The 25,965-nt window shown below is 40.4% G+C and overlaps 1 protein-coding gene across 1 annotated transcript in view; it reads right to left on the reverse strand.

Moving 5' to 3' along the window:
- Nucleotides 1-25,965, reverse strand: part of LOC127450011 (ubiquitin carboxyl-terminal hydrolase 43-like) — a 133,445-nt gene that overhangs the window by 101,891 nt on the left and 5,589 nt on the right. The window contains exon 2 of the mRNA XM_051713705.1: nt 14,803-14,955. Within this exon, the coding sequence (XP_051569665.1) occupies nt 14,803-14,955 (153 nt within the window). The remainder of the gene's footprint in view (nt 1-14,802; nt 14,956-25,965) is intronic.

The raw sequence follows: 25,965 nt of genomic DNA on the forward strand, positions 1-25,965 counted from the left end.
TATTGGATGAAGTCTTGATGACATCACTGTAAATTAATTTAAACACATACTTTGTTGCATTCTCGCTCTCCTTCAGTCCATATGTGCAGAACAAGCTCCTCTTTCATCAGCTTGTTCACAAAAGCTTCCTTTCATTCTGTTGAGAGATGGCTTCACGTCAGCGCTGTTTCCAGAGTGATGCCCAGTAAACACAGCACAGAGAATGCCAAACACCAGTGGCCCCAGGGTCAGTGTGTGGATTTTGTGAGAAAGAAATAGGGTAAAGCCCGGTACACACTACTGATTTTGCCATCTGAGACAAATTTCGGAAGAATTCTTTCACCATAAGACAAAATAAGTCTTTGATCAGTTAGTCTGACATGCTCACCGACAGCCATTTAATTGCTTTTGCACTTAATCTTAGCCTCTGATGAAGTTCTGGTAGTGTCAGAAATTTTCGGTTGCAGTCCTGAAGTGTAATCACTATTTAGACAGCTGTCAGTCACATGCGTTCCTTTCCTGGTCCAAGGCGCAAGGGGTGATGGCTTTGTACCGCAGCTTGGCATCGGTTATGTCTAGATTATATCACTCGTTTGATTGGGGGTAGGGTCAAGCTATAACAGAAATTTTCTATGGTTTGATTATAGTAATATTGCAGTTACGGTTAAAATATGGTTACTGCAGTAAAACCATGATTTTACTGCAGTAAAACCATGATTTTACTGCAGTAAAACCATGATTTTACTGCAGTAAAATCCATTGAACCATAGGACTCCAAAAAGGTACAATAAACATGCTGCAGTGATGCCCCAATACTGTATGTCAGTATTTAAATTGGGTTGCAAATATATTTACCATTATTTGCACCGGGGTTGGGGAACAATTAATATCTGCCACTGTTTGCACCAGGATGTAAAGAGCATCTACCACTATTTGCAACAGAGTTCAAATAGCATCTGCCTTTTTTTCTCCCCACAAGATCTCACAGGAATCATATCGTACAATCTGATAAGTAACAATTTGTGGGGATGGGGGCGTGGTTGTGTATCTGTCTGCGGGAGAGGGAGAGCGGTAAGGCTCGTCACCTGGGCTGTCATTATTTCTAACACATGTGTCTTGTTATAGTGATGGCGTAGGGAGACCTAAAAGGCCAACGGACGCAGCAGTAGCCAGAGAGAGAGAAACAAGAGAGACTGATCCTGCATCTATAGCAGTACTACGAGCCCTTTTTAAGTTTTTTGAGAAGAGTAATAAAATACTAACTTTGACAGTTCACTGCCTCCTGACTCCTCCATTGCTCAACTGAAGAACTTGTTGCAGTGGTGCCGAAATCCGGGAGTGATCGAAGGAACCATCCTCATGGAATCTTCACCGCTGGGCGAAATCATCAAGTCCCTCGCCGGCATCCAACATTGTCAACATCAGGCCCTCATGGAGTTATGCCTGGAGCAGGAAAAGCATTTCCATCTCCTGCTCCAGGCTCAAGCGGAGGACCGGCAAGTATTAAGGAGCCTGATCGACAGAGAGGGGGCTGCCGCTGCAACCCCGGAGCCCTCAACACCGGTGACCCTCATCAAAATGGGGCAGAGGGATGATCCCGAGGCCTACCTAGACCTTTTTGAGAAGACCGCTGAGGTGTGGAAATGGACTGCCTGCCTGTTACCGCTCCTCTCCGGGGAAGCACAAATAGCGGCCCAACAACTTCCTGCCGCCAGCCTCCTCGATTATCGAGATATGAAGAAGGCCATCATGCAATGGTTTGGCCATAGTCCTGAACAGAACCACCAGCGCTTCCAGTCCTTGAAGTTCAGGAAACACGGCCTCCCGTTTGCTTTTGCACAACAGCTCCGGGATGGTTTATGGTTGAGTGAACCCGCGGCACCGTGGATATCGTCAACCTGGTGACACTGGAGCAATTCATCTCCCAGCTTCCACAGGGGATGTCAGAGTGGGTCCAGTGCCACCGCCCGGCATCGCTGGAGGAGGCCGTCTAGCTGGCCGAGGAGGCAGAGAGCCAGAGACTTTTCCTTCTTTCTCTTCTCTCTCTCTCTCCCCTGCATCTCAACCCCCGCCCTCTTGCCACTCCCCTTTCCGTCCTGTTCCGCATCCCCGGAGGTGGGGAAGAACCCGCCCAAACCTCTTCCCCAACCTAGGGGCTCTTTCCCTTTGTCTGTGTCCCCCACTTCCCCTGTCTCCCTCCGCTCTTCCCCTCAGGTTGACGAGGCTGCCCCCACGGGCAAGGTAGGGAAGCCTGGGCTGGTCTGTTGGGGCTGCGGGGAAGCCGGGTACTGCCAGGATCGGTGTCCAGTGATGGAGCTGGGGACGCTGGTCCAGATCCCTGACACTCCGCAGGCCGCCCCCAATCGGACAGGGGTGTAAGCTTTGATGTATTCAGGCTGTTCTCAAACCTCTATTCACCAGCGCTTGGTGCAAGATGGGGCATTGGGCACGGATAAACGGGTGAGAGTGCAGTGTGTGCACAGGGATATTCACATGTATCCGGTGGTTACCACTGAGATACTATTCAGGGGGAAAAAGTATAGAGTAGAGGCCACGGTTAATTCCTGCCTCACCCATCCACTGATTTTGGGAACGAATTGGCCTGATTTTAAGAATTTATTAAGGGAAATGTGTGTGGATGGGTCCTGTAAAATGTTGTATTGGTGGGAACCCTCTTCCAAGCAGCTCACTATAATCCAATGGCTGGCCATTTAGGTCACGAGAAAATGCTGAACCGAATAATGGCCCGTTTTTTTTGGCCGGGCAATCACAAGGATGTTCGCAAGTGGTGTGCGGCGTGCCATGAATGTCAGTTGGTGAATCCACCGGCCACCCCAAAAGCGCATTGCGCCCTCTACCGCTGATCGAGGTCCCCTTCTAAAGAATTGGCATGGACCTTGTCAGGCCATTAGAACGGACCGCACGCAGGCATCGCTTTGTATTAGTTCTGGTGGACTATGCAACACGATATCCAGAAGTAGTGCCCCTGTGCAACATCTCAGTACGTAGTGTTGCAGAGGCACTCTTCAGAATAATCTCCCGAGTGGTGATTCTAAAAGAAATCCTCACTGATCAAGGCACTGTTTATGTCACGAACACTACGTACACTCTACAAATTGTTAGGTATTAAATCGATTCGCACCAGTGTTTACCACCCACAAACAGATGGGTTGGTGGAACGATTTAATAAAACCTTAAAAAATATGATTTGTAAGTTCGTACACGAGGACGATAGGAATTGGGACAAGTGACTCGAACCCCTGTTATTTGCAGTGCGAGAGGTCCCACAAGCCTCCACAGGGTTTTCCCCATTCGAGCTGCTGTATGGGCGTCGGCTGCGCGGCGTGCTCGACGTCATGCTGGAAGCTTGATTAAATTTTAGTTTTATAATGAAATAAATTAATATGGTGGCACAATTATATTTTTGTCTACAAAACTAATTTCAAACATTTAAGCATACGCTTCAGATCAAAAGATTTTTAAGATCATGAGAAACATTTCAGTCAAGTGTTTCAAAACTTTTGACTGGTAGTGTATATATACACCTTGCTTTAGAGAGACTGGGAGACAGAGAAATAGATAGATTTGTTTGCCTCTTTTGAGACATATATAATGCATTTCTTCTAGAGTAAGTCTGAAATACTCCACTGGACTCAGTCTGTGTCTTCACACTCTCTTGTATGGAGGAGTTTCCACTGTGATCACACTCATTTTAGGATGTGCACTGATTCATAAATGAGACATTTTGAAGCACCCACCATCCCTGTGACCTGGGCCTTACTCCAGATTCAGCGGAAACTGAGAACTCTGGGTGGGTGGAAAAACTAGAGATCAGAATGAGATCAAAAATCTCAGATCACAGATTTTAGTCTCTGTTGCTAGGTTATTATTACTATATTATAGTCATTATTATTAGTATATACTGTATATATGTGTATTTATATACTGAAAAGAAACCATCAGTGGTTCCCTTCCTAATAAATGATTACCATGGTATTACCGGTACTATTACTTTTTTTTAACAATCATTACCATGGCACTACAAATGTATTCTTTGAAGTAACTTTAGGTACCATGGGCATCCCATGATATTAGAATGGTAATCATACAGTATCATGGTATTAAAATACCATGCTTTTACCATCTCATACCATCAAAATACATGCCTTGATGAGATATTGGAAAAGGTGTTGAACTGGTTTATCAGTACGTACCAACTGTTTAGATATATAACAAACAAATGTGCACAAGGAATTTGCAGACTTCAAGTCAAAAGCTAGGGCATTTGCAAAACTCTTTTATTAGGAAACTATGCAATGAACCTTGCAAATTTTGGCAAATCTAACAACAATGTTTCCTCATAATCACCTATTTTACACCTATTAACAGCCTGCTATCTTTTAGACTTGCCTAGAACACCCAGCAAATCAATAACAGGGTATAAAACTGTCAATTATGCACAATAAGCCGAAAGGGACAAAAATAGTGTTTTTCTTCTTCTTCTTCTTCTTTTTTAAATCATGTTTAAAAGTACATACTTCTGAGACAAAAGTAAGTGGGACGTTTTAGTTTTTGCTTTAATAATACTTAAAAATGTATTACATAGGGGAAGATGGGGGAAGACGCCCCCCGGGGTAAGATGACCACCCCACCTTAACTTTTTCTCTTGACCATAGATGGCACAAAATCTCATCTCAACACCTTTATTGAATGGCTGTGCTCCTCTTAATCTTGATATTTTATCTGAATATCAACATTTGTGAGATTTATTCCATCAAAACAGTTTTGAGGTCGCTTGATCTAATCGTGTGTCATTGGAAAATTGTGATCTGTGACATTCTATTATGTTGGATATTACAAGTTTTTATGTCTTTTTGTTAATGGGGGATTTGTGGAAACAGTAACGTATTTAGATTTTGGAGTAAAAAATATTGTTTTTATTTTGAAGTGACAAGTTAGACCCTTGGGGTAAGATGCTCCCTCAGAATTGGGGCAGAAGGTTGTTTCTGGTATAATTATTATTTACTGTAATTTAATAAATATTATAACTTATGGGGTTATTGTTAAATACTTCCATGCATACATCATCTCTGTTCCTTATAACAAATAGGCTAATTGAGTGGAATTCAATCTGAATTCATAGTATTGCTAATTTTGTATTATTGTCACGGTCCTGTCACTCTGTTAGTCTGTTATTTTGTCTGACAGGGCTATGGCATTATCATCCCATGTCTGTCTTGTGTTTCGTTGTCTGTCTTTGTGTGAGCGCACGGTTTCGGTTGTATTCCCTGCCATGCGCTCTTCGGTCTGTCTCGTTTCATGTCGGGAGCACAGTGTCTGGATCCTGACTTCCTGTCTGGTTTTGTTTCGATCTGTGTCGGGATCCGGACACTCGTGCTCCATGTCTGTCTGTTATTGACGTGGGTGCATTGCGCTTATGTCACCTTGGCAGCATGCACTCACGTCAATAGTTTGTCTGTCTGTCGCGCGCTCGGGTCTTCACGTTGTGCTGAGGTTTGGTCACTTCGATCTGAGGTTTCGGGTTTGTGTGTGGCCGAACTCTCGCACAGGTGTCCTGTCTTGTTTTTGTCGCCTGTTGCGTGCATCGCGTGGCGTTTGCCTCACGATGTACGCTCAGGTTTTGTTTAATGTGAGAATGCGTATCATTTCTTTGTTTGCCATTGCTACGCATTCCCTCGTCTTGTTTGTCGGTTGGCATGAGCATATATTGCCTTATTGTCTTGGCGATGTGCGCTCATGCCATTTGGGTGTTTCGTTGTCCTGTGAGAGCACGTGGCTTTGTTTTGTTTCTGTATCGCCGCGTGTCTCTCTATCTGAATTCATACCCCACCTCCTTGTTTGCCCATTATTAGTTTATTAGTCTCACCACCCTGTTAACCCGTTTGATTTCTCTCTCTATTTTAGCCGCCTCGTTTGTGCTGTCCAGTGCCAGTTCGTCTTGTTTTCCAGTCGGTCTTGTCTATATGTTGGTGGTGTTTAATCGGTCCCGTTTCCTGTTCTCGGTCCGGTCGATCCTGGTCCCTGTTTCATCTGCCCCAGCCCCATTCCAGTTAGCTCTGCCCTGACCTGTTTTTTTTCAACTCTGCATTTGGGTCCTGAGCCTCTGTTCTTCTCTGCTGTTTCATGATAATTATGAATTGCCTTCAATTAAAAACATGGGTGTCTTTATATGTATAAATTCATAGGCCTGCACAGTATATAATTCATAGAATAATTTTACCTTTCAGATTAATCTCTTTGACTGGGATTCTGTTGTTTGATTTGCCTGTCATTATTCAGTTATTCAATTATTCAACTAAATTGTGAAAATAAACAATTACATAAAATATCTGATATCATATTTTACTTTAAACATTAAAAATAAAATACTAAGAATGATATCAGATGTGTTTTATACACTGTAAAAGTAAAAAAAAAAAAAAAACACCTAGGACAAGTTTACCCTGGGGGGGGGGCATCTTGCCCCAGTAGTGGTGTAAGGTGGCCCCTTTTCAGGGCTCCAGACTAAAAAAATGACTAAGGATACACAGTATATATATATACACACACACAGTATATAAATTGTTTTACAATACTGCCCAGACACAGAGACTACAAGAGTGCAAATTGAATGAAATCCCAGATGCAGTTTATTGTGCTACTCCAATCCCAAACAATAATTACCAGGAGAAAAAAAAAAAAAAGGTACACAATACTGGACTTTTAATTACAAAGAAGCCCGAAATACGCATGGGACTCTTATTTTGAAATGTCTGTGCTCCCAGTTGTGAGCTAACTGACGGCTGATTCCCTGAGAAAGTGAATCTGATTCAAACTGCTAACCTGAGCTCCTGAGTTCAAACCCTCAGTTCTTTTCTGGTGATTCATGAAAAAGATCCGGTTCAAAAGAGTCATTTGGTCACGACTCTCTAGCGCTGGATTTGTTGATGTTGCATGCAGCGAGCTCGTCAGAAACAGAATGGGTGAAAAGAGATGGGAGACACACTGTTGGTGCGCACTCTAAAGATGTATTCAATAACTCACAAGATGATATCTGACGAAACCGTTTATGAACGCACACAACCCGGCTGTCGCCAGTGGCGACTAGATTTGAAATTATAGTCGCAATCAATTATTTTTGGTCGCATTTGCAGCCATTTTAGTCACAGTCTGGAGCCCTGCTTTTCACAATTTTGTACTTGATTTGTGCTATGTCAACTAAATTAGCAAATGTTTCTATTTATTTCCCTTGATAATATATTGGATGATATCTATATATGCTACAATTTATAAGTAAATGCACATTGTCCTTAAGGGGGGTGTCTTAACCCATCTTCCCCAAAATGACACCCCACAGATGTAACATTTAAACTTTTATCATGAAGTGTATTATAATGTGATACTCCATCAAATTATGGACCCATATGTATCCACAGAGGTCTGGGTAACACTCTGAATATCCACTTACCCTATAATCGCACCAGCTAGTCAAACAAAAAGAGTTTTCCACCCGCCTGATACATAGAATATATCAAATCCTAAAGACCAACTCAAACAAATTCAAATTGTAATAACCATGCAATGTCTTTTGTGACTACTATTATCTCATGTTCTTATAAAGAGATACCACAAGCCTTTAGATGGAAACTTGTCTTAAAATAAAAAAAAACACAGGCATTTAATAATGGATCAAGTTCAGTCAAAAGGGGCAACAACAGAGAGAAAATGAAATTACGGCTCAGAGATAATAAGCTGTGCTGTAGCCACAGGCATAGCCAGAGGAACTGAACTGGCCTCGAGATAACAGCACATGACACACACGCATAATAATCATCAATTAAAGACATAACGCCGCAGCGCTACCACACTGCTGTTCATTAAATGAACTGTATCACTTGAAATCTACAGAAAATCAAAGTCTCGCACAAATCTTAGTTCATAATTAAGCAGTGGTTTGAACTCTCGTCACTTGGCAAATTATTAATTAGCTAACCAAACCAAGAACATCAAACCAAATCTGATAACCATTCAAGCACTGTTTATTTAAAAAAGATAGCATCAGCATGGTGCCAAGAACCAACAGCAGAATATCGTAAGCTGTTGAAGACTTATAACGTACAGTATGATGAACTTTTTTTTTAATGGGGAAAAAATTACTGAGTGCACCTTTAAAAAAAACAACAACAAAAAAACAAAAAAAAAACAACTGCAGTTACAGGAAGTCATGGATGTGTAATGGGGCCAGCTTATTATAAACATTAAAATACACATTATTTCAAAAGTATAGCAACAAGATAAAAAACATTATACATGTTTACATAATAATTGTGTGATAAAATTGCTTACTAACCTTATATATGTAAAGTTATATCCAATTTTACAACTTCGTTGTAAAAATACGCTGCAGCGTTGGTAAATATAATAATGTTAAGACGTATAACATGTTTATGTCTTTTGGCTATACTTCCATTATCTGTGCCTTACTGTAACCGCGATGTTTTGCTGAAAAATATTTTTATGGTAAGCAACATTAAGTTATAAATGCTGTCGATTGAGCTTAAACTGTATTAAACCTGTAACATTCCTTTAAAACCACATCACAATGAATGCAATTTTTGATTTTGATCTCCTCCTCGTCACACTCCTCCCTCCTTTGCCTCAGGCCGGGGAACCCCCAGCATGATGTACAACCTAGCTCCGCCTGCCGGCAGGCTTTCCCCACCCTCCTCGAGACCTGGGTGGGAGACAAGGGGAGGGAAAAGGGGAGAGGGAAAGAGCGAGGCGGAGCGACAGCGAGAGAGAGAGAGAAAAAAAATTGCTCGCCGGTTCCCAGACATGCCGTCGCCTGGTCCTCGACCACTCCTCCTCCACAGGTGGACAGCAGCGAATCCTCCGACCCTTGGCAGATGGAACGCCCCTCCATGTTCTGGCGGCTGGTAGCGAGCCCCTCCGCCCCTGGCAGCGGCTCCACCGCTCCAGGCGACCGGCAGCGAGCCCCTCCTCCCCTCGCGGATGGCGGCCATTCCTCCGACCCCTCCGTGTTCTGTTGGCCGGTAGCAAGCCCCTCCACCCCTGGCAGCGGCTTCAGGCGGCCGGCAGCAAGCCCCTCCTCCCCTCACGGATGGCGGCCGTTCCTCCATGTCCAGGCGGACGACAGTGGCGAGGACTCCACGACAGCGCATCCCTCCTCCTTCCCGGGTTTTGGTACCAATGTAACGGGGGGATTAAATTGGGAAAGGAGGAGGTGGGAACCGAACGAACCATCAAAGTAATATTTTAATGAAATAATGAAACAAAAAGACAGCTGGGTGTGGCTCTCTCTCTCCCGAACTGCCGCATCCGGCTCGTCTTTATCCCTCTCCTCGGCTGATTAGCCCATCCTCATCACACACAGTATTTAAGAACATACCTGTATCTTATTTACAAACAATCTGCTGCATAATGCATATTTAAATTAAGTCCTTATCATTACTTTAAGCACATTATTTTTGGAGTGGTTTGGTAACCTAAACCCAATTTTCTTACATTTTTATAAATGTTAAACTGTGAGTTTTGTAAAATGTTCTGCCTCTACAGCTAATACAATGTATGGGACAAAATATAGTTGCGTCATGGTTGGTAAGATCCATTTGTTTGAAATTGTCTAATAAAAAAGTCCTAAATCAGGTAGTGGCTTTAAAAGCTCCACACCAAATCATTTTTACAATCTACAATCATTTTTAATATTATTGTATGATTATGATTATTGTCTGTATCCTACTTGTGTATGTGTACAACTTTTTCTTGCTTGTGAGAAGCCAAAGGAAAATTTCTACATTTGTGGATAATAAAGTTCAATCAATCAATCAATCATTATTAGGGTTGTAATGTATTCAAAATCTTATATTGGAGATACTGTGCACTTAAAATGGGTATAGTATTCTTTGAAAACCTTCTTGCAACCATTACAGAGATAAGATGTTTTTATGAAAAATATTTATGTAGTCAAGTGGAGAAATTTCAAGTAATTTAACTCTAGTCATAAACTGGATGTGGCCCCTTTCTGGCACTCTCTCATGTTAGAGATGTAAAAACATACATTGTGTGGGAGAGCTCCTGGTTTTGATCATAGGTTGAGAATTCTTTGGGTAAATATATAATTCTACACAAAATGTTGTCAAATTGAATTAAATATGTGTTCACAAGAGTAGTATGTTAAAATTGAGTGTTTGTTATGGATCATTTTTGAAGGATGCATATGGATTGCATGTGTGGAGTCTGACCACATTCTGTGCACATCATGCAAGAACTGGGTAAGTAAATTTAGAATTAATCATATATCTTATTTAATGATTTATAGCCCGGAGTGTTTTCCAATTAAGTGAGCATGTGTAATGAGAGTTTTATTGTTTTAAACTGTTGTACATGTCCTTAAAGCCTGATTAGAAATGCATAAAATGCTATGAGTGATTTAAGCATGTGTTAAATGCATAAAATACTGTGAGTGATTTAAGCATGTGTTAAATGTATAAAATACTGTGAATGAAATAAGCATGTATTAAGGTGATGTATAATGAAGTTTATGGGTAAGCTAATGCCCTGTTTTTCCTTTGACTTATAAATTAGCCCCTACCGTATTTCATTGAACCATATTTCATTTTTGTATTTTTTTATATACAGCCCCATCAACCTCTGTTTTTCTCTTTTATATAACAGCTGTCAGAATAAAAGATATTTTTGTATCCTGATGTAACAGTCTAAGGACGGGCAAGGAGGAGGCGGGAACCGGCTGAACAGTAAACATAAACTTGAATGATATAAATAAACTTAAAACAACATAAAACATAAGGACACAGACACATATGCAATGCTGCCTTGTGCGTCTCTCTCTCTCGAACCGGTGTCTCTGGCCACCCCTTATCTTGCTCTCCTGCTGATCAGCTGATTCAGCGCCGGCCGTGCTCCATCACGCCCTGGCCACGCCCTCCTCCTCATCACACCTGAGTTTTTATTTATAACCCACTGGCTACATTTATGTTATAAGGTTTAAATCATTACAAGGTTAGATTTCTCTATTACGTGGTTTAAAATTAAGGTGATAAATGACAAGGACATTTTTGCATAGCTTGTTTTGCCCATCCCAATCACTTGGCAATAATTGCGGAGAGTCCTGCTGTTTCTTGCAGCCATGGTAATGTGGCTCAATGTGAGGTCAATGATGGGCGGAAACCTTTGTGCACTTGCAGACCAGCAAAATTCTATGGCTTTTCATGTCAATTTTGGCATCTCTCCCTTTGTAGGTCACAGTCACTGTGAAAAGCTATTTGGCTAGGTAATTCCAAGGTTACATACAAGAGCATCAGATGTAGCTCAGTGCACTATGTGCCAGACATGGGGACTCAAGTTAGAGACTCGGACTCCAGTCGCACTCGAGTCGCATTTTTATAGACTTCAGACTCGACTCCAGACCCAGCCTAAAATGACTTCAGACTTGTCTCGACTCGACACAAAAGACTCGTGAATATTTCAAAAATGACTAAAGTCTTTCAACCTTAACTATTAATATCTTAAAGGAAGAATTTGTGTTTTATTTGTATGGTTTTATTACATCTGCTTCACGTTTCCCTGTGTCATGATCGATCGGACCCTTATCATAGAATTTGATAATGTATTTTCACGTAAACCACGAAAAGTGATAAGAGTCCCATTAAACATGATGGCACCTGCCGTACTATTTGTGCTCACATTTGGTTGTGCCATCAGAAGCAGAAACATCAGGAAGATCACATTCTAAAAAGGTTAATCAATAATTACACACAAAGCTAGCTAATATTGTACTGTCATAAATAGGGTTGCAATGGTATGAGATTTTCACGGTACAATAACCGTCTCACGGTAATATCACGGTTTCACAGAATCATGGTATACGGTATTACACAATTACTATTATCAGTTACAATGACACTTAAAGGAGTGAACAAACACTTTATTATAATTGAAACTTGAAACCATTTTTTTAATTGAAGTATGTGTAAAAAAAAATTCTCCCTTTTGAAAATAAATTAAATAAAAAGAATAAGAAAGCTAACAGAATTATAATAATAAACCGAATTATAAACATGATAAAAAAAATTGCATGTAACTATAACGTTATATAACGAAAGCATGTTAGTTTACATGTCAGCATAGCATGTTAAATTAACTACTAAATGAAAAATAACATCAGCTGAGTGATCTTTTAAAGTAATGTCCTATGATTACTAATAATTAACATATACTGTAAGTGCGCGACAGCGCAGCCAGACTGCTTCTGTTTGTACCTTTAACTCAGTAATTCTCAACTGGTTTTGCTTCAGGACACAGATTTTACATTGGATATCAAGTGGCGACCCGCCATAGTAAAAACGTAACCTGTATTTAATGTATCCTAGGTTGCATTTCCTTTTATGCTACATAGTTTTGTTCATGGTTTTCAAGTACAAGGACATGCATCAAGTGACATTATTTTTGTTGTTGATGTAAACAACAAAAGCGACAGGAAGTTTTCTCTCCCCCCTTTTAAAAATTGAAGAGCATATTTACTTTGAGCCCATTATTATCCTGTTTGTTTCCTAATTTCAAACATAATTCAAACAGAACATACATATTACACAGGAGGAAAGGCTCCTCATTACCATAGTTAGGTCAGTGTAGCTAGTCTTAAATAATAGTAATAATAATAATAAATTACAGTATTTATGAAAAAATAAGTACAAGCTGAAACACATCTTGAAAAATGCCACTGTTGATATAAAATGAGGTTTAATAGATTCTACCTTTAGATTATTTTGTATGAAACTATAACATTTTGTCAAAATATAACAGTACTTTTACTCATGTAAAATCGTGAAACAATTCTGTAAAAGTGATGAATAATGAAAGAAAAATGAGCGCATAGAACAGTGTTGTTCTTTTTCTCAGCGCTGTTAAGCATGTCAGGCTGTGTACTGTTCGAGAGGTTTGACTTGACTTCCTCAACGCTTTAAACTAGAAAAGTCTCACTAGAACTGAAATTGGTCACATCAGTTTGGAGGTCTGCGCGCCGCAATATCGAGGGAAGCCCGGTTGTTGCACACGCGCGCCAGAGAGAAGAGCAGATCATGATCGCAAGCCGGTTCCGTTACACTCGTTTTAGCTGATTGCGAGATTATCATTAAATCTGCCTCGGCAGTCCTAAATAGGCTATCACTTGGGCGGCCGCCGAAATATCTTCAATGGGAGAACCATGTCATTGTTCTTTCCCGGCTGTCGGCGACCCAGTCCGCATAGACCTGCGACCCACCAGTTGAGAAACACTGCTTTAACTCACTCATACACTCACTTATGTCAGACCCCCTCGCCTCGCTTCTCTCTGACATTTTCTCTGCTGCATCTGTGTGTGTGTGTGGTGCAAGTGGATGAGTCTGACAGGCAGTCGAGGAGGAAAGGAGATGCACCGTGCAGCTACATGGCTCACTAGGATAGCTGACCAGAGGTTGCGTCAATTTAAACCTAGTGCTTTTATCAATGTTTTCGTAGTATACAGTATATGCCGCCTCTCCACCCCCCGTGTGTGTGTGTGAGACAGAAAGGGAGATTTCTCACGTATTTTAGCATCTTGCCATCAGCATGCGTACAGTTTTTTGTGGACTTAAAACAGAAAGTTTTTGTCAAAATTACCTAATGATAGGGCTGGCCGATAAAACGATATCGATATTTATCAGAAAAACAAACAAAAAAATCGATAATAAACTTGAGTAATGTCCAATATTTAGCCTATGTTCTACATCTAGAGTAGCTGATCGAAACAGGTAAATGTCGCTAAAAACGCAAGCAGTTCTGTAAAGTAATACACACCGCTAGCCATCAGTATCCAGCTAATATAATATCGTTGTGTACCGAACAAGACAGCACTGACAATGCAATACAGCAGCTGTCGACTGAAGACAACAACAACTCTGACATCAACACCATTGCTGTTTATTTATGTACTATTTAGTTAAACGTTTTTTCATGATCCTTAGCGCTATCACAGGCAAGAAAGTTTTATTCTGGTGATGTTTATTGCCGTTTGGCAATCCAGTTTATGGTGTATTACCGTCACCTACTGAGCTGGACAGTGAAACGTCACAAGAAAGTCTTTCAGTGGAGTCAAACATAATGAAATTGCCTAAATTTCACCAAAAAGAGGTCACACACCTTATGTAGAATTAAATCCTAAACTTTTACAAGTTCAGAAAAGATCATACATTTATAATTAAGTAGAGTATTTAAAAAATTTATATTTACACTGTATATATAAAAGATGTAGCGTTTAGTGACTTGAGACTGTATTGTGTGCGGGTGGCAGGGGAATGTAGACAAGACTCTCTGACTTTGACAAGTCATGTAAAAGTGAAGGTAACAGCTACTGGGGCAAATGTGGGCTTAAAAAGCCATTCATAACTCATACCAACAGAATGAGAATACTTATGCGTAGTACTTATTAAGAGTCTTGATACTGCAGATATTTCAGGTGATGATTTGTGGAATGTGGCATAATAACATAACATGAAAAATTCAAAATGAATGTATCAAATTTTGTGTTACATTAAAATTCAGTGGTGCCAAAAAGTATATGGACATTTTTGTACACTTAAATCACACTTAAAAATGTCTGAATGTCATTGCATTAGATACAAAAAAAGACAACTGTAATTTTTTTATGTGGTTAAAGTGTCTACTTTTTGGGAGATACGTATGTTTTATCCTTTCTATGGCATTTGTTCGGTTATATTTTCATAAGTCTTCGGCAGGTATGGTACAGGTTCTCAGACACACTCTTACCTTCCCACTGGACTTGCTTTTGTTATTCCCACTGGAGAAGGTGGAGGATGAGTTGACGTCCTCATGTAGGCAATCCAGCAGCCAGAGAAGGAATTCCAGAGCATCGTGCTGGGAGTTCCCCCGGAACTGTGCTCCATATTTAGACACAGTCATCTGGAGACAAGACACAAGATTGCGAAAGTGTTTGTTTGCTACAATAGCTGACTTGGTATGATTGCAATACTATGAAACTGCTCTTTTATAAAATGTTACTGAATATACTAAAAAATGCTTCGCTTGCACATTATAAAGTCCTGACAAATGCATTTCCATTATGCATTTATGCATTCTTTGGATGTCCATTAAATCTATTAAATCTCTTGAAAAACACATCCTTTAGTTATTAAATAATTGCCACAATCAGTTTGATTCAAAACAGACAGTTTGTTAGGGACTGGGATGCAATAAAGACCAGCTGAAGGATGTAAACTGCATTCTGCTACACAGTGAATTATGTTCTATCACTGCTTATCATGACAGCAGCTGTGTATAGTAAATGAATAACTGAAGACTGTTCTTCACACATCAGTGATCGCAAAAAAAAGTTTTTATGAAATGCTTTGGCAGCTTCCAGCAGCTTAACTACAGCTAGTTTTGGGTTTGGAGGCCTACTTTTTCCCAAGTGTCTACACTACATGGTTGTTTATAAAACAGTGATGCTGTCATTGATCACTGATATCACATCATAAAGGAAACGAGATGTGAACTTTAAACCCACATAATTCTTTGTTAAAGCAAAAACCCTTCTATATTAAATGTTGCCTTCCAAAGTCATCTTGGGAAGTTCTATAATGTAATGTGCATTCATCTTGGTCGGAATAAAATGCACGCATTGGGCAATTTCATGTTTCTTTCTCTCTTTTTCACTTCAAACAAAGACAAGACATATTTTAAGGCCAAAGTATACTTTTCGTACATCTTGCGCACAGTGCGCGTGCATGGCACAAATTTCGATTATGCTTTATAAGTTGACAAGGTGTAAGGTCCTATTAAAGCCTTAAATGGTTTTCCTTTATCGGAGTATGGTCTTAAAAGATTTAAGCAAAAAATTATCAGCACCCCAAACTTGCAAAGTTGGCTTAAAGAAAATCGAATAATGAAAATAGGTTTTCCATCTCACTGTGAAATCGGAAACCGTAGGTTGACTTTTCTTTAGCTAAAATCGTTCCGTGCTTACCTAAATTTGAGAAACTACCCCCAGTGGCCAAAGCGGTAAGTGTTGTTGGGTGTATGGGCACATGTAATCTCCATTTTCCAGGTGAAATATCCACAGAGGGGTGCCAAATGTGAGTTGTGTAGCGAGTTTTCAGCTGTACAGGCTGTAATACGGTGAAGAAGAATGCAAATTTTCTAAACTGAACCCCCCAACCCAAATCCAAAACCTAAACCTAACCATCTATAAAGTGTAATATAAGAGGGAAAAATGCAATTCTGCATCACATTCATCACTTATGCAAATGCAATTACTTCCTGATTTCAACACAAGATCCGAACCAGGGTCTCCCATGCTGCTGACGCATCGAGCTACCGGTCATGCCACAGGGAAAGGTACATACTGGAGCCAATGCAAAAATGTCTGATAGGATATGCCACTTGTCAGTGAGTCGGCATAATGTGTCCAATCCTAGGTTACTGGAACTCTCTGAAACAACACGCCATCTTCCTGTGTAATAATGTTGTTTCATTGGTAATTATGACTTAGTGGTAGCTTTACTGTCATTTTAACATGACCTGAAGGCAGCATAAGTCTCAAATCACAAAGTTTGAATTCCTTATCAAGTCTCACGTCACTTCCTCATTCAAGTTTAAAATAGTCTTGAAAGTCAGGTGTATTTTAAATCACAATTTTAATGCTGAGTGACATAAAGATTAATTACAATGGTATTAACCATTTGAACTCAATCTAGCATCTGGGAGGAAATGTTAGGTAATAATATAAAGCCGTACAGAGATAACTTAATAATCTTAACCTTAGTCATAGTGAGAAAGTGGGTCATATAATCACAGAGTTTAAACTCATCTTCAAGAGAATGGGAGTCTAGATTTAAAAATGCTTTACTCTTCTGAATGTTCTCCTCTTGGTGCTTCAACCTCAAAGGAGTTATTCAATAGAACGTCTTTCAACATGAATACGACATTCATTCGACAAAGATCTTTCTAATTAAAAACATGTGACAGTGGAACTGCTACACACCTCACAAAAAATAAATAGAGGTTCAACACATTCATAATGTATAATGTAAAACGTACAGTCACTAGTCACTGAAGACTCTGAGAATCTTTACATTCTGGTCTCGTAAAATAGCTTTGGTGTATGAGAAAGCTTTCGAGAGATGTAGGCCTCCACTTATCTGTGGAATAAGGGAGAGGATTCCTGTTGGTATTTTATGAAAGGAAAGGTTTCTTTTAATTAATGAGTGCTCAGCGTGAAGAGGTTTGACATGGCCTTGAACGGTGCTTTGTAACATAATGGAAAATGAACTTGTACTCGCTTAAAATTTTTGGAAGCACAGAACCTTTGAAAAGTCAGTATGGAACAAGATAATGAGAATATGGACATTCATTTTTGGGTGACTTTTGCTTTTTGTTTTTATTATAAAAAAAAAATGGTTCACAGAGTCATCCACACAAACAAATTGCAAAAAGCAAAAATTTAAAAACATTTAACACCCTTTAGATTTTTTCTCATAAACCCCTTTCCAACAAGAAGTTTTGAATCGCATAGCCAGCCTGATCTCATGAAAATTGTGTGACTGTGGTGATACTACATGGTTCCTTACACATATTGCGGGACTTCTGGGAGATATGTCCACTGTGTGGTGCTAAAGCGAGTTTAATGTTCACCCAAACAGATGTTGATAAGGTTAAATCTCTATCTAGACCTTAAACCTTAAACCTTAACGATAGTGTCACAAAAAGTGAATGTGAGATGAAAAACAGATGAGGTTTTAAGGTTAATGCTCTATAGAGTTTTAAATCAACAAAACTGCCCACCCTACCCTAAACCATAAAACTAAAGGATAGTGTCATAAATTAATGTGAGATGAAAAACACAATTGCTGAAGCAATCACTTCATTTTGCTTATATGACACTTTCGGCTCATATGTAGACTGATGTGCTCTTCAGGACACGTACCCAGGGCCGGATCTAGGGGGGTGCTGGGGTGGGCAAATTATCCCTCTGTTTTCAGCATGCAATCTATCCAGTATACTCTGTCATCTGTTCAGAATCAGAACTACAGATGTCTGAATGATTTGATTCACTAATTTGAGTCAATGATTGGCAGTGGCACATGCAGCATCTGAGGGCGGTTCTGAGATCGCTGAGACGAGAGGGACTCACAGCAAACCCCAAGAATTGCGTGATTGGGTGGGTGGAGGTACAGTATCTGAGGTTCCACTTGGGCCATGGGCAGGTGTCTCCCCAAATTGACAAGACTGCGGCGAATGCGACCTGCCCGAGGCCCAAGACCAAAAAGGGGGTGAGACAGTTCTTTGGGCTGGCTGGCTATTATAGGAGATCCGTGCCAAATTATTCGGATGTCACCATCCCGCTGACTGATCTCACTAAAAAGGGAGCTCCAGATCCAGTCCAGTGGACGAAGCAGTGTCAACAGGCATTCATGCAGGTTAAAGCCACACTTTGCGGGGGGCCGCTTTTACATTCACCCGATTTCTCTCTCCCTTTTGTCTTGCAGACGGACGCTTCAGACAGAGGGCTGGGGGCCGTGGAGGAGCAGGTGGTGGAGGGGGAGGAGTGCCCGGTGCTGTACATTAGCTGCAAGCTCTCGCTGAGTACAGCACCGTTGAAAAGGAGTGTCTCACCATCAAGTAGGCGGTCCTCACTCTTCGGTACTACCTGTTGGGGCAGGCCTTCACCCTCTGCTTGGATCACGGCCCGCTCCAATGGCTCCACCGCATGAAGGATACCAACATGTGGATCACCCGGTGGTATCTGGCTCTCCAGCCCTTTAAATTCAAGGTGGTCCACAGACCGGGAGCGCAGATGGCTGGGAGGGGGGGAGTGGTAGACAGGCCGAATGTCTCCCCGGCCTGAGTCGGGCGGTGGGGATATGTGGCAGCGGGGGCGTGGTTAAGCGTCCATCCGGAGAGAGAGAAAGCAGTAAGAGCGCTTGCACCTGAGCTAGATTATGTTTAACACATTTCTAATTCCAGTGAGCATGGGGAGAGCGGCATATAAGCAGCCACGCCACCAGCAGAGAGAGAGAGTCTGGCACAAGGAAGGCCATGGTGCTCCTGAAGCTGTTGCGTTCATTCTGTTGTATTTGTTAAGCTGATGTGTTTAAGCAACAATGTGCCTGTAAAAGCTAATGTGTTTAAGTGACTACGTGCTTGTGAAGCTGATGAATTTGTGAAGTGGAAAAGCACTGAAGTGGCCGATTAAAAGTCTTACCTGAGCCTGGAAAAACTTGCTTCCCTGTGTTCTCCTTCCCTTCTGCTGTGATGTTTGTTACACTAATAAATAAACATTAGATCATTTAGCATTTCATATTTATAAATAATATTAAGTAGCTTAAATGAAGCAAGCTACTTAGTCGTGTACAGTAGCTTGTTGTGGACTTAGCTTTCTAGCTTATCAGTTTTTGTTTAGCCATTTCTTTTCTGTAGAGTAGTTAGTAACTTTGCTACATTTCTGAGTGGCTTGCCCAACACTGAATGGATCCTAGTAGGCCCTATTTTCATTCAGTATTTCATTCTGTAAAATATGTTTTTATATTTGGTAGTTCACTTCAGATGCTGGCTCTGCAGTTAGTTGGACAGGACCGTTTTACTTTACATTATACTGTCATCATTCTATATGGTTGTGATGAGGAGGGTGTGGCCAGGCCGTAAGGATGGACGCCTGGCGCTGAATTACTCCAATCAGCCGAGAGAGAGATAAAGAGGAGCCGGAGACGCAGTTCGAGAGAAAGATGCATGCAGCCAACGAACGTGTGCATTCTGCATTGGGCCGGGAAGACCAACAGTGTGAGCAACACTCGGAGCTGTGTATGTGTGTGTGCCGGCGAGTGTGTGTTAAAAATACGTTTTATGATCTGTCCAAGTGAAAATGTGTGTAATTAAAGTATTGCGTGAATTGTTCACACAGCTCCCGCTTCCTCCTTCACAGGGAAGGCAGAGATCTGCCACAATGGTTTAATATTTAACCTTTAAAAAGTTTTATAGTCAACCAGAGGTGGAAAGTAACGAATTACAACTACTCTCATTACAGTACTTGAGTACATTTTTCAACTTTTTTAAGTATAAATAAATAATAGTACTTTTACTTGAGTTGAAAATGAAGTATTCAGCTTCGCAACAGTTATTTTTCACCACAATTACAAAGTACAAAAAAATACATAATATTTCGGAATTTTTGGAAAGAAGCAATCATTTATAGTAATAAGTGCTAAATCTGTTTATAAACTGAAACGCGCTCTGCACGCCACGACTTTCTGCCCTGTCATTATACAAGAACTGTGATATTGTGATTTTCTGCATATTTCATTTTATTCTGGAAAAGAGCCGTTCATTCAGGTACGAGGGAACTGTCTGAATATGTTTAACCACTGATCAAACTTCACTTGTTTTTAAGGTAGGCAAAGTTTTAACTGTGTCAAACATTAACACAATGTTGTTGGACATATATTTGGTGATATCTTGTTTACTTGCTACTATATGTCTAAAACAAACTTTTTAAATACCTTAGAAAGATGCAAAAAGTGTCGAAAATTAACGGGGACTCGGGGCAAAAATGCCACCTAAATTGTCAAAAATATCACCAAAATTCTAAATATGGGGGCAAAAAATGCCCATGCAACAAGTTCCCGTGTTTTATTAATAATAACTGATATAGTTTCAATTACATACATTGCGATCTTCTTTTGACATTTCACTGAACATAATGTTTTTTCCCACGTCCGGTTCCTCGCACCATCGTGCTCACAGACGGGCTCACCGCTTCTGTCAATCCGCATCTGTTCGGTATTGTGCTCCCACGTTAAATTCCGGAACCGTTCGTATGCTAATTTAATAGCCAAAATACTTGGACATACAGTATGTGAATGAGACTAAACCTGAAATAGGAATGTGTTTCAGTCTCAATGCACATTATGTAGTTTAGAGACGATTTAGAGACATTTAGAATGTTACAAATGGCTATTTCTATTTAAATAAATGTTTTGTTTGTCCAAGAATCCTCTTGCAGCAATGCAGGTCTTTGGCATTTAGAAGCTGCTACTTTAAGACCTGTGAGGAGTTTGTTTCTCAAACTACAGACTGTGATTTACTTGTCTTTTTGTTGTGCATCTGGGCCATCCACTTCCCTCTCTATTCTAGTTAGAGATTATTTTTTTCAAAACAGTAACGCATGAGGGGAAAACAAGAGGCGGTGGAACGTGCTTCTACATCAATGAAAGTTGGTGTACAGATGTAACAACTTTAAAGAAGATGTGCTGTCCTAATTTGGAAGCGCCCTTTATTAACTGTAAGCCTTTCTACTATCCGCGGGAGTTTTCCTCGTTTATTCTGGTGAGTGTTTACATCGTGCCAAACACGTGTTTGAATGCTGCGCTGCCACAGTTGGCTGATCAAATCACAGACATGGAACAAAAATACACAGACTAAGTTATTATTATTCTTGGGGATTTTAACAAAGCAAACCTCACACATGAACTGCCCAAATAAAAACAGCACATTACATGCCCATCCAGAGACAGAAATACATTGGATCATTGCTACACAACAATAAAGGATGCATATCGCTCTGTCCCTAGAGCAAATTTGGGACTCTCTGATTCTCTCTGGTTCATCTTCTTCCAAACTACAGACAGAAACTAAAATTTGCTAAGCCTGTAGTAAGGACTGTAAAGATATGGACCAATGAAGCAGAGCTGGAACTACAAGCCTGCTTTGAATGCACTGACTTATTTAACATTTAACAACGACAAACCATGGTTTACAGCAGAACTCAGGCAGCTTCGTCAGGCCAAAGAGGATGCTTACAGGGGTGGGGATAAAGTCTTGTACAATCAGGCCAGGAACACACTGAATAAGGGAATCAGTGTGGCTAAAAGAAGATACTCTGAGAAGCTGAAAAACAAGTTTTCAGCTAACGATCCTGCATCAGTGTGGGGTGGCATGAAACAACTTACTAACTACATGACTCCTGCCCCCAACCCTGTGGTGGACCAACAACTAGCTGACGACTTGAATGTGTTCTACTGCAGATATGAAAGGCCCAATCTCACATCCCGCACCCGCTCTTACCTTCACTTCACACAATCACCAACACCTCCTGCAACCCCCCTCCTCCCCGCTCCTGCTACTCAACCTGTACTTAAGATCTGTGAAGATGATGTGTGCCGTGTCTTTCGAAAACAAAGGATAAGGAAAGTACAAGGCCCAGATGGCATTTCACCTGCATGTCTTAAATCCTGTGCTAACCAGCTGGCCCCCATCTTCACACAGATCTTCAATAGATCACTGGAGCAGTGTGAAGTCCCATGCTGCTTCAAACACTCCACTATCATCCCCATCCCAAAGAAACCGAAAATCACAGGATTTAATGACTACAGACCTGTCGCCATGACATCTGTGATCATGAAGTAATTTGAGAGACTGGTGTTGGCCCACCTGAAGAACATCACTGGACACTTTATAGATCCCCTTCAATTTGCTTATTGAGCAAACAGGTCTGTGGATGATGCAGTCAACATGGGTTTGCATCATATCCTGCAACATCTGGACAGACCAGGGACATATGCAAGGATCCTTTTTGTGGACTTCAGTTCGGCTTTCAACACCATCATCCCAGCTATTCTCCAGACTAAATTACACCAACTCTCTGTTCCCACGTCTATCTGTCAGTGTATTACCAGCTTTCTGACAGACAGGCACCAGTTTGTGAGACAGGGGAAATTAACTTCCAGCACCTGTACAATCAGCACTGGTGCCCCCCAGGGATGTGTGCTCTCCCCACTGCTCTTCTCCCTCTACACCAATGACTGCATCGCCAAGGACCCCTCTGTCAAGCTCCTGAAGTTTGCAGACGACACTACTGTCATCGGCCCATCCGAGATGACGATGAGTCTGCATACAGAAGGGAGGTTAAACAGCTGGCTGTCTGGTGCAGTCAAAACAAAAATGGTGGAGATGATTGTGGACTTTAGGAGGAACACCCCAACACTGTCCCCCCTCACCATTCTAAACGGCACTCTGGCAGCAGAGTCATACCATCTCACAGAACCTGAAGTGGGAGACCCACATTGACTCCATTGTGAAAAAGGCCCAGCAGAGGTTGTACTTCCTTCGCCAGTTGAGGAAATTCAACCTGCCACAGGCACTGCTGATACAGTTCTACTCAGCAGTCATTGAGTCTGTCCTCTGCACTTCAATATCTGTCTGGTTTGGTTCAGCTATGAAATAGGATATCAGAAGACTAAAAAGGACAGTTCAGACTGCTGAGAGGATTATTGGTTGCCCCCTGCCCTCCCTTCAAGAACTATACACTTCCAGAGTGAGGAAAAAGGCTGGAAAAATCACTCTGGACCCAACTCACCCTGCCCACTACATTTTTGAACTGTTGCCTTCTGGCCGACGCTTCAGAGCTCTGAGCACCAGAACCGTCAGGCACAGGAACAGTTTTTTCCCTCAGGCTATCCATCTCATGAACAGTTAAAACTGCCCCATAGAGCAATGATTAATGTGCAATACACAGCTTAGTTTTTTTATATTATCCAACACATCCAACCTCTTCTGCCATTACATTCCCTTGCACTGTATATAACTGATTTGTATTTAAATTTGCACTACGTATGTGTATGTGTGCATGTATGTGTGCATGTATGTATGTGCGTATGTGTATAATATATATATATATATATATATATATATATAAATAATTTAATTATTTTTTAAAAATCTTGCTGCTGTTTGGTATTGTTGTGCACTGGAAGCTCCTGTCACCAAGACAAATTCCTTGTATGTGTAAGCATACTTGGCAATAAAGCTCATTCTGATTCTGATGGAATTCATCTCTCTAAAACAACAGACTTTAGGAGAAAAAAGAATTTCAGGAGAAATGTGTTTCTTTTTGCCTATTTCTAAAACCAAAATTTGACTTGCAAGTGTAAAGCAACTTGTAAGAACTCAATACCTCAGCAAATGGGGAAAAAAAACCACTGTATTGTGATTTCCACATGGTAGCGCAACCATTTTCAATTGTTATAATAATAAGAACATTTTCTTGAGTACCAAATTAGCACTTTAGAATGCTTTTGTAAGGAACAGGGGACACAGTATATGTTTGCCATCACGGGTAAAGATTTTTTTCTTAAAAAAATTATTTCAAACCGTAATAATGATTTGCAATTAATGATTTTGGCAGTATTTTTGATCAATTTAATTCATCCTTGGTTAAAGGAAGCATCAGTTACATTCAAGAACAAAAATGTCTTTGTGTTCTAAAAATTGAAGCGTACATACTATATATAATATAATTTTCATAAAGAAACTTGTAACATAATTGAGTAGTTTTTCGTCAAAATACTTATTTACTCTTACTTGAGTCATAATATTTTTCAGTACTTCTACTTGTACTCAAGTGAATTATTTCATCAGTAGCAGTACTTTTCCTTAAGTAAATAAAAAAATCAGTACTCTTTCCACCACTTTAGTCGACCCCGCATTTAACGTCACTGCCCCCCTCCCCCCAATTCTTAACAGTCTAGATCCAGGCCTGCTCCTAACCCAGTCCTTTGCAATCGAAAGTGCAACGCTCTATCAGTTGAGCTACCACAAACAAGCTAGTAAATGTAATTGGTTATGTAATGAAAAGTAAGTGTTAACACAGTATCTGCATTATTTCTGGTAATTTGTGTGAAAGTGAGTAAGTCTCGCGTTTATTTCACCAGGAAACTGCCGCAATACGTACAACAATCCACGTAAAAATATATAGTAATGGGATTCTACGAGACCAGGCTGATCAAAGCAATTTAACAGAAATGTTCCAGTGTTGTTGTTTTTTGTTAATGGATAGAACCCATTAAGCCACCTATAATCATAATGCATTAAATAATTTAAAAAAATGTTTTATGAAATATCAAAGCTTTGAGCTTCAAAGGTTTCTTGATTACCATCCTTTCAGTGAACCCATGAAGTAAGGAGAGCTTGTTCCATTTTTTAAACAGCAAATAGGCAATTGCTCAACCTGCTAGTTGCCATTGCTAGTCAGTTGAAGGTTGTATTTATAATTTAGGGGGAAGGACATTTATTGACATTTTGTATCAGTATTTTTGGTCCATTTTCCTGGAAGAGAAAGCCTATAAATGTAACTGTGGGAAGTTAATTTTGTCAACTTTTAGTACATTAGCCTATAGGTGGCCTGAAACGGTTAGTTCACCCAAAACTGAAAATTCTATGATAATTTACTCACCCTCATGCCATCCCTGATGTATATGACTTTCTTTCTGCTGCAAAACACAAATGAAGATTTTTAAAAGAATATCTCAGCTCTGTAGGTCCATACAATGCAAGTGAATGATGATCAGACCTTTGTAGCTCCAAAAATCACATAAAGGAAACATAGAAGTAATCCATATGACTCCAGTGGTTAAATCCACATCTTCAGAAGCGATATAATAGGTGTGGGTGAGAAAAAGATAAAAATGTAAGTCCTTTTTTTACTCTAAATCTCCACTTAAACTTTCACTTTTACATCTGAAAGTCATGTGTGATGCCTGTTTAGTTTCACTTTCACATATGAAAAGGAAAGTTAAAGTGGATATTTAGAGTACAAAAAATACTTATATTGTTTCTGAAGATATGAATTTAAACACTGGAGTCTTATGGATTACTTTTATGTTTCCATTATGTGATTTTTGGAGCTACAAAAATCTGGTCACCATTTACTTGCTTTGTCTGGACCTACAGAGCTGAGATATTTTTCTAAAAATCATATTTTGTGTTCTGCTGAAGAAAGAAAGTCATACACATCTGGGATGGTATGAGGGTGAGTAAATGGCACACATGGACGCACAAAACTCTTTTGATTTCATGAGGTCTTTAAAGGGTTGATGGCTTAAGAAGGACAAGGGAGTGAACATCACCCCACTGGGAACCAAT

This window comes from Myxocyprinus asiaticus, chromosome 13 (genome assembly GCF_019703515.2).
Source record: "Myxocyprinus asiaticus isolate MX2 ecotype Aquarium Trade chromosome 13, UBuf_Myxa_2, whole genome shotgun sequence".
Lineage (NCBI taxonomy): Eukaryota > Metazoa > Chordata > Actinopteri > Cypriniformes > Catostomidae > Myxocyprinus > Myxocyprinus asiaticus.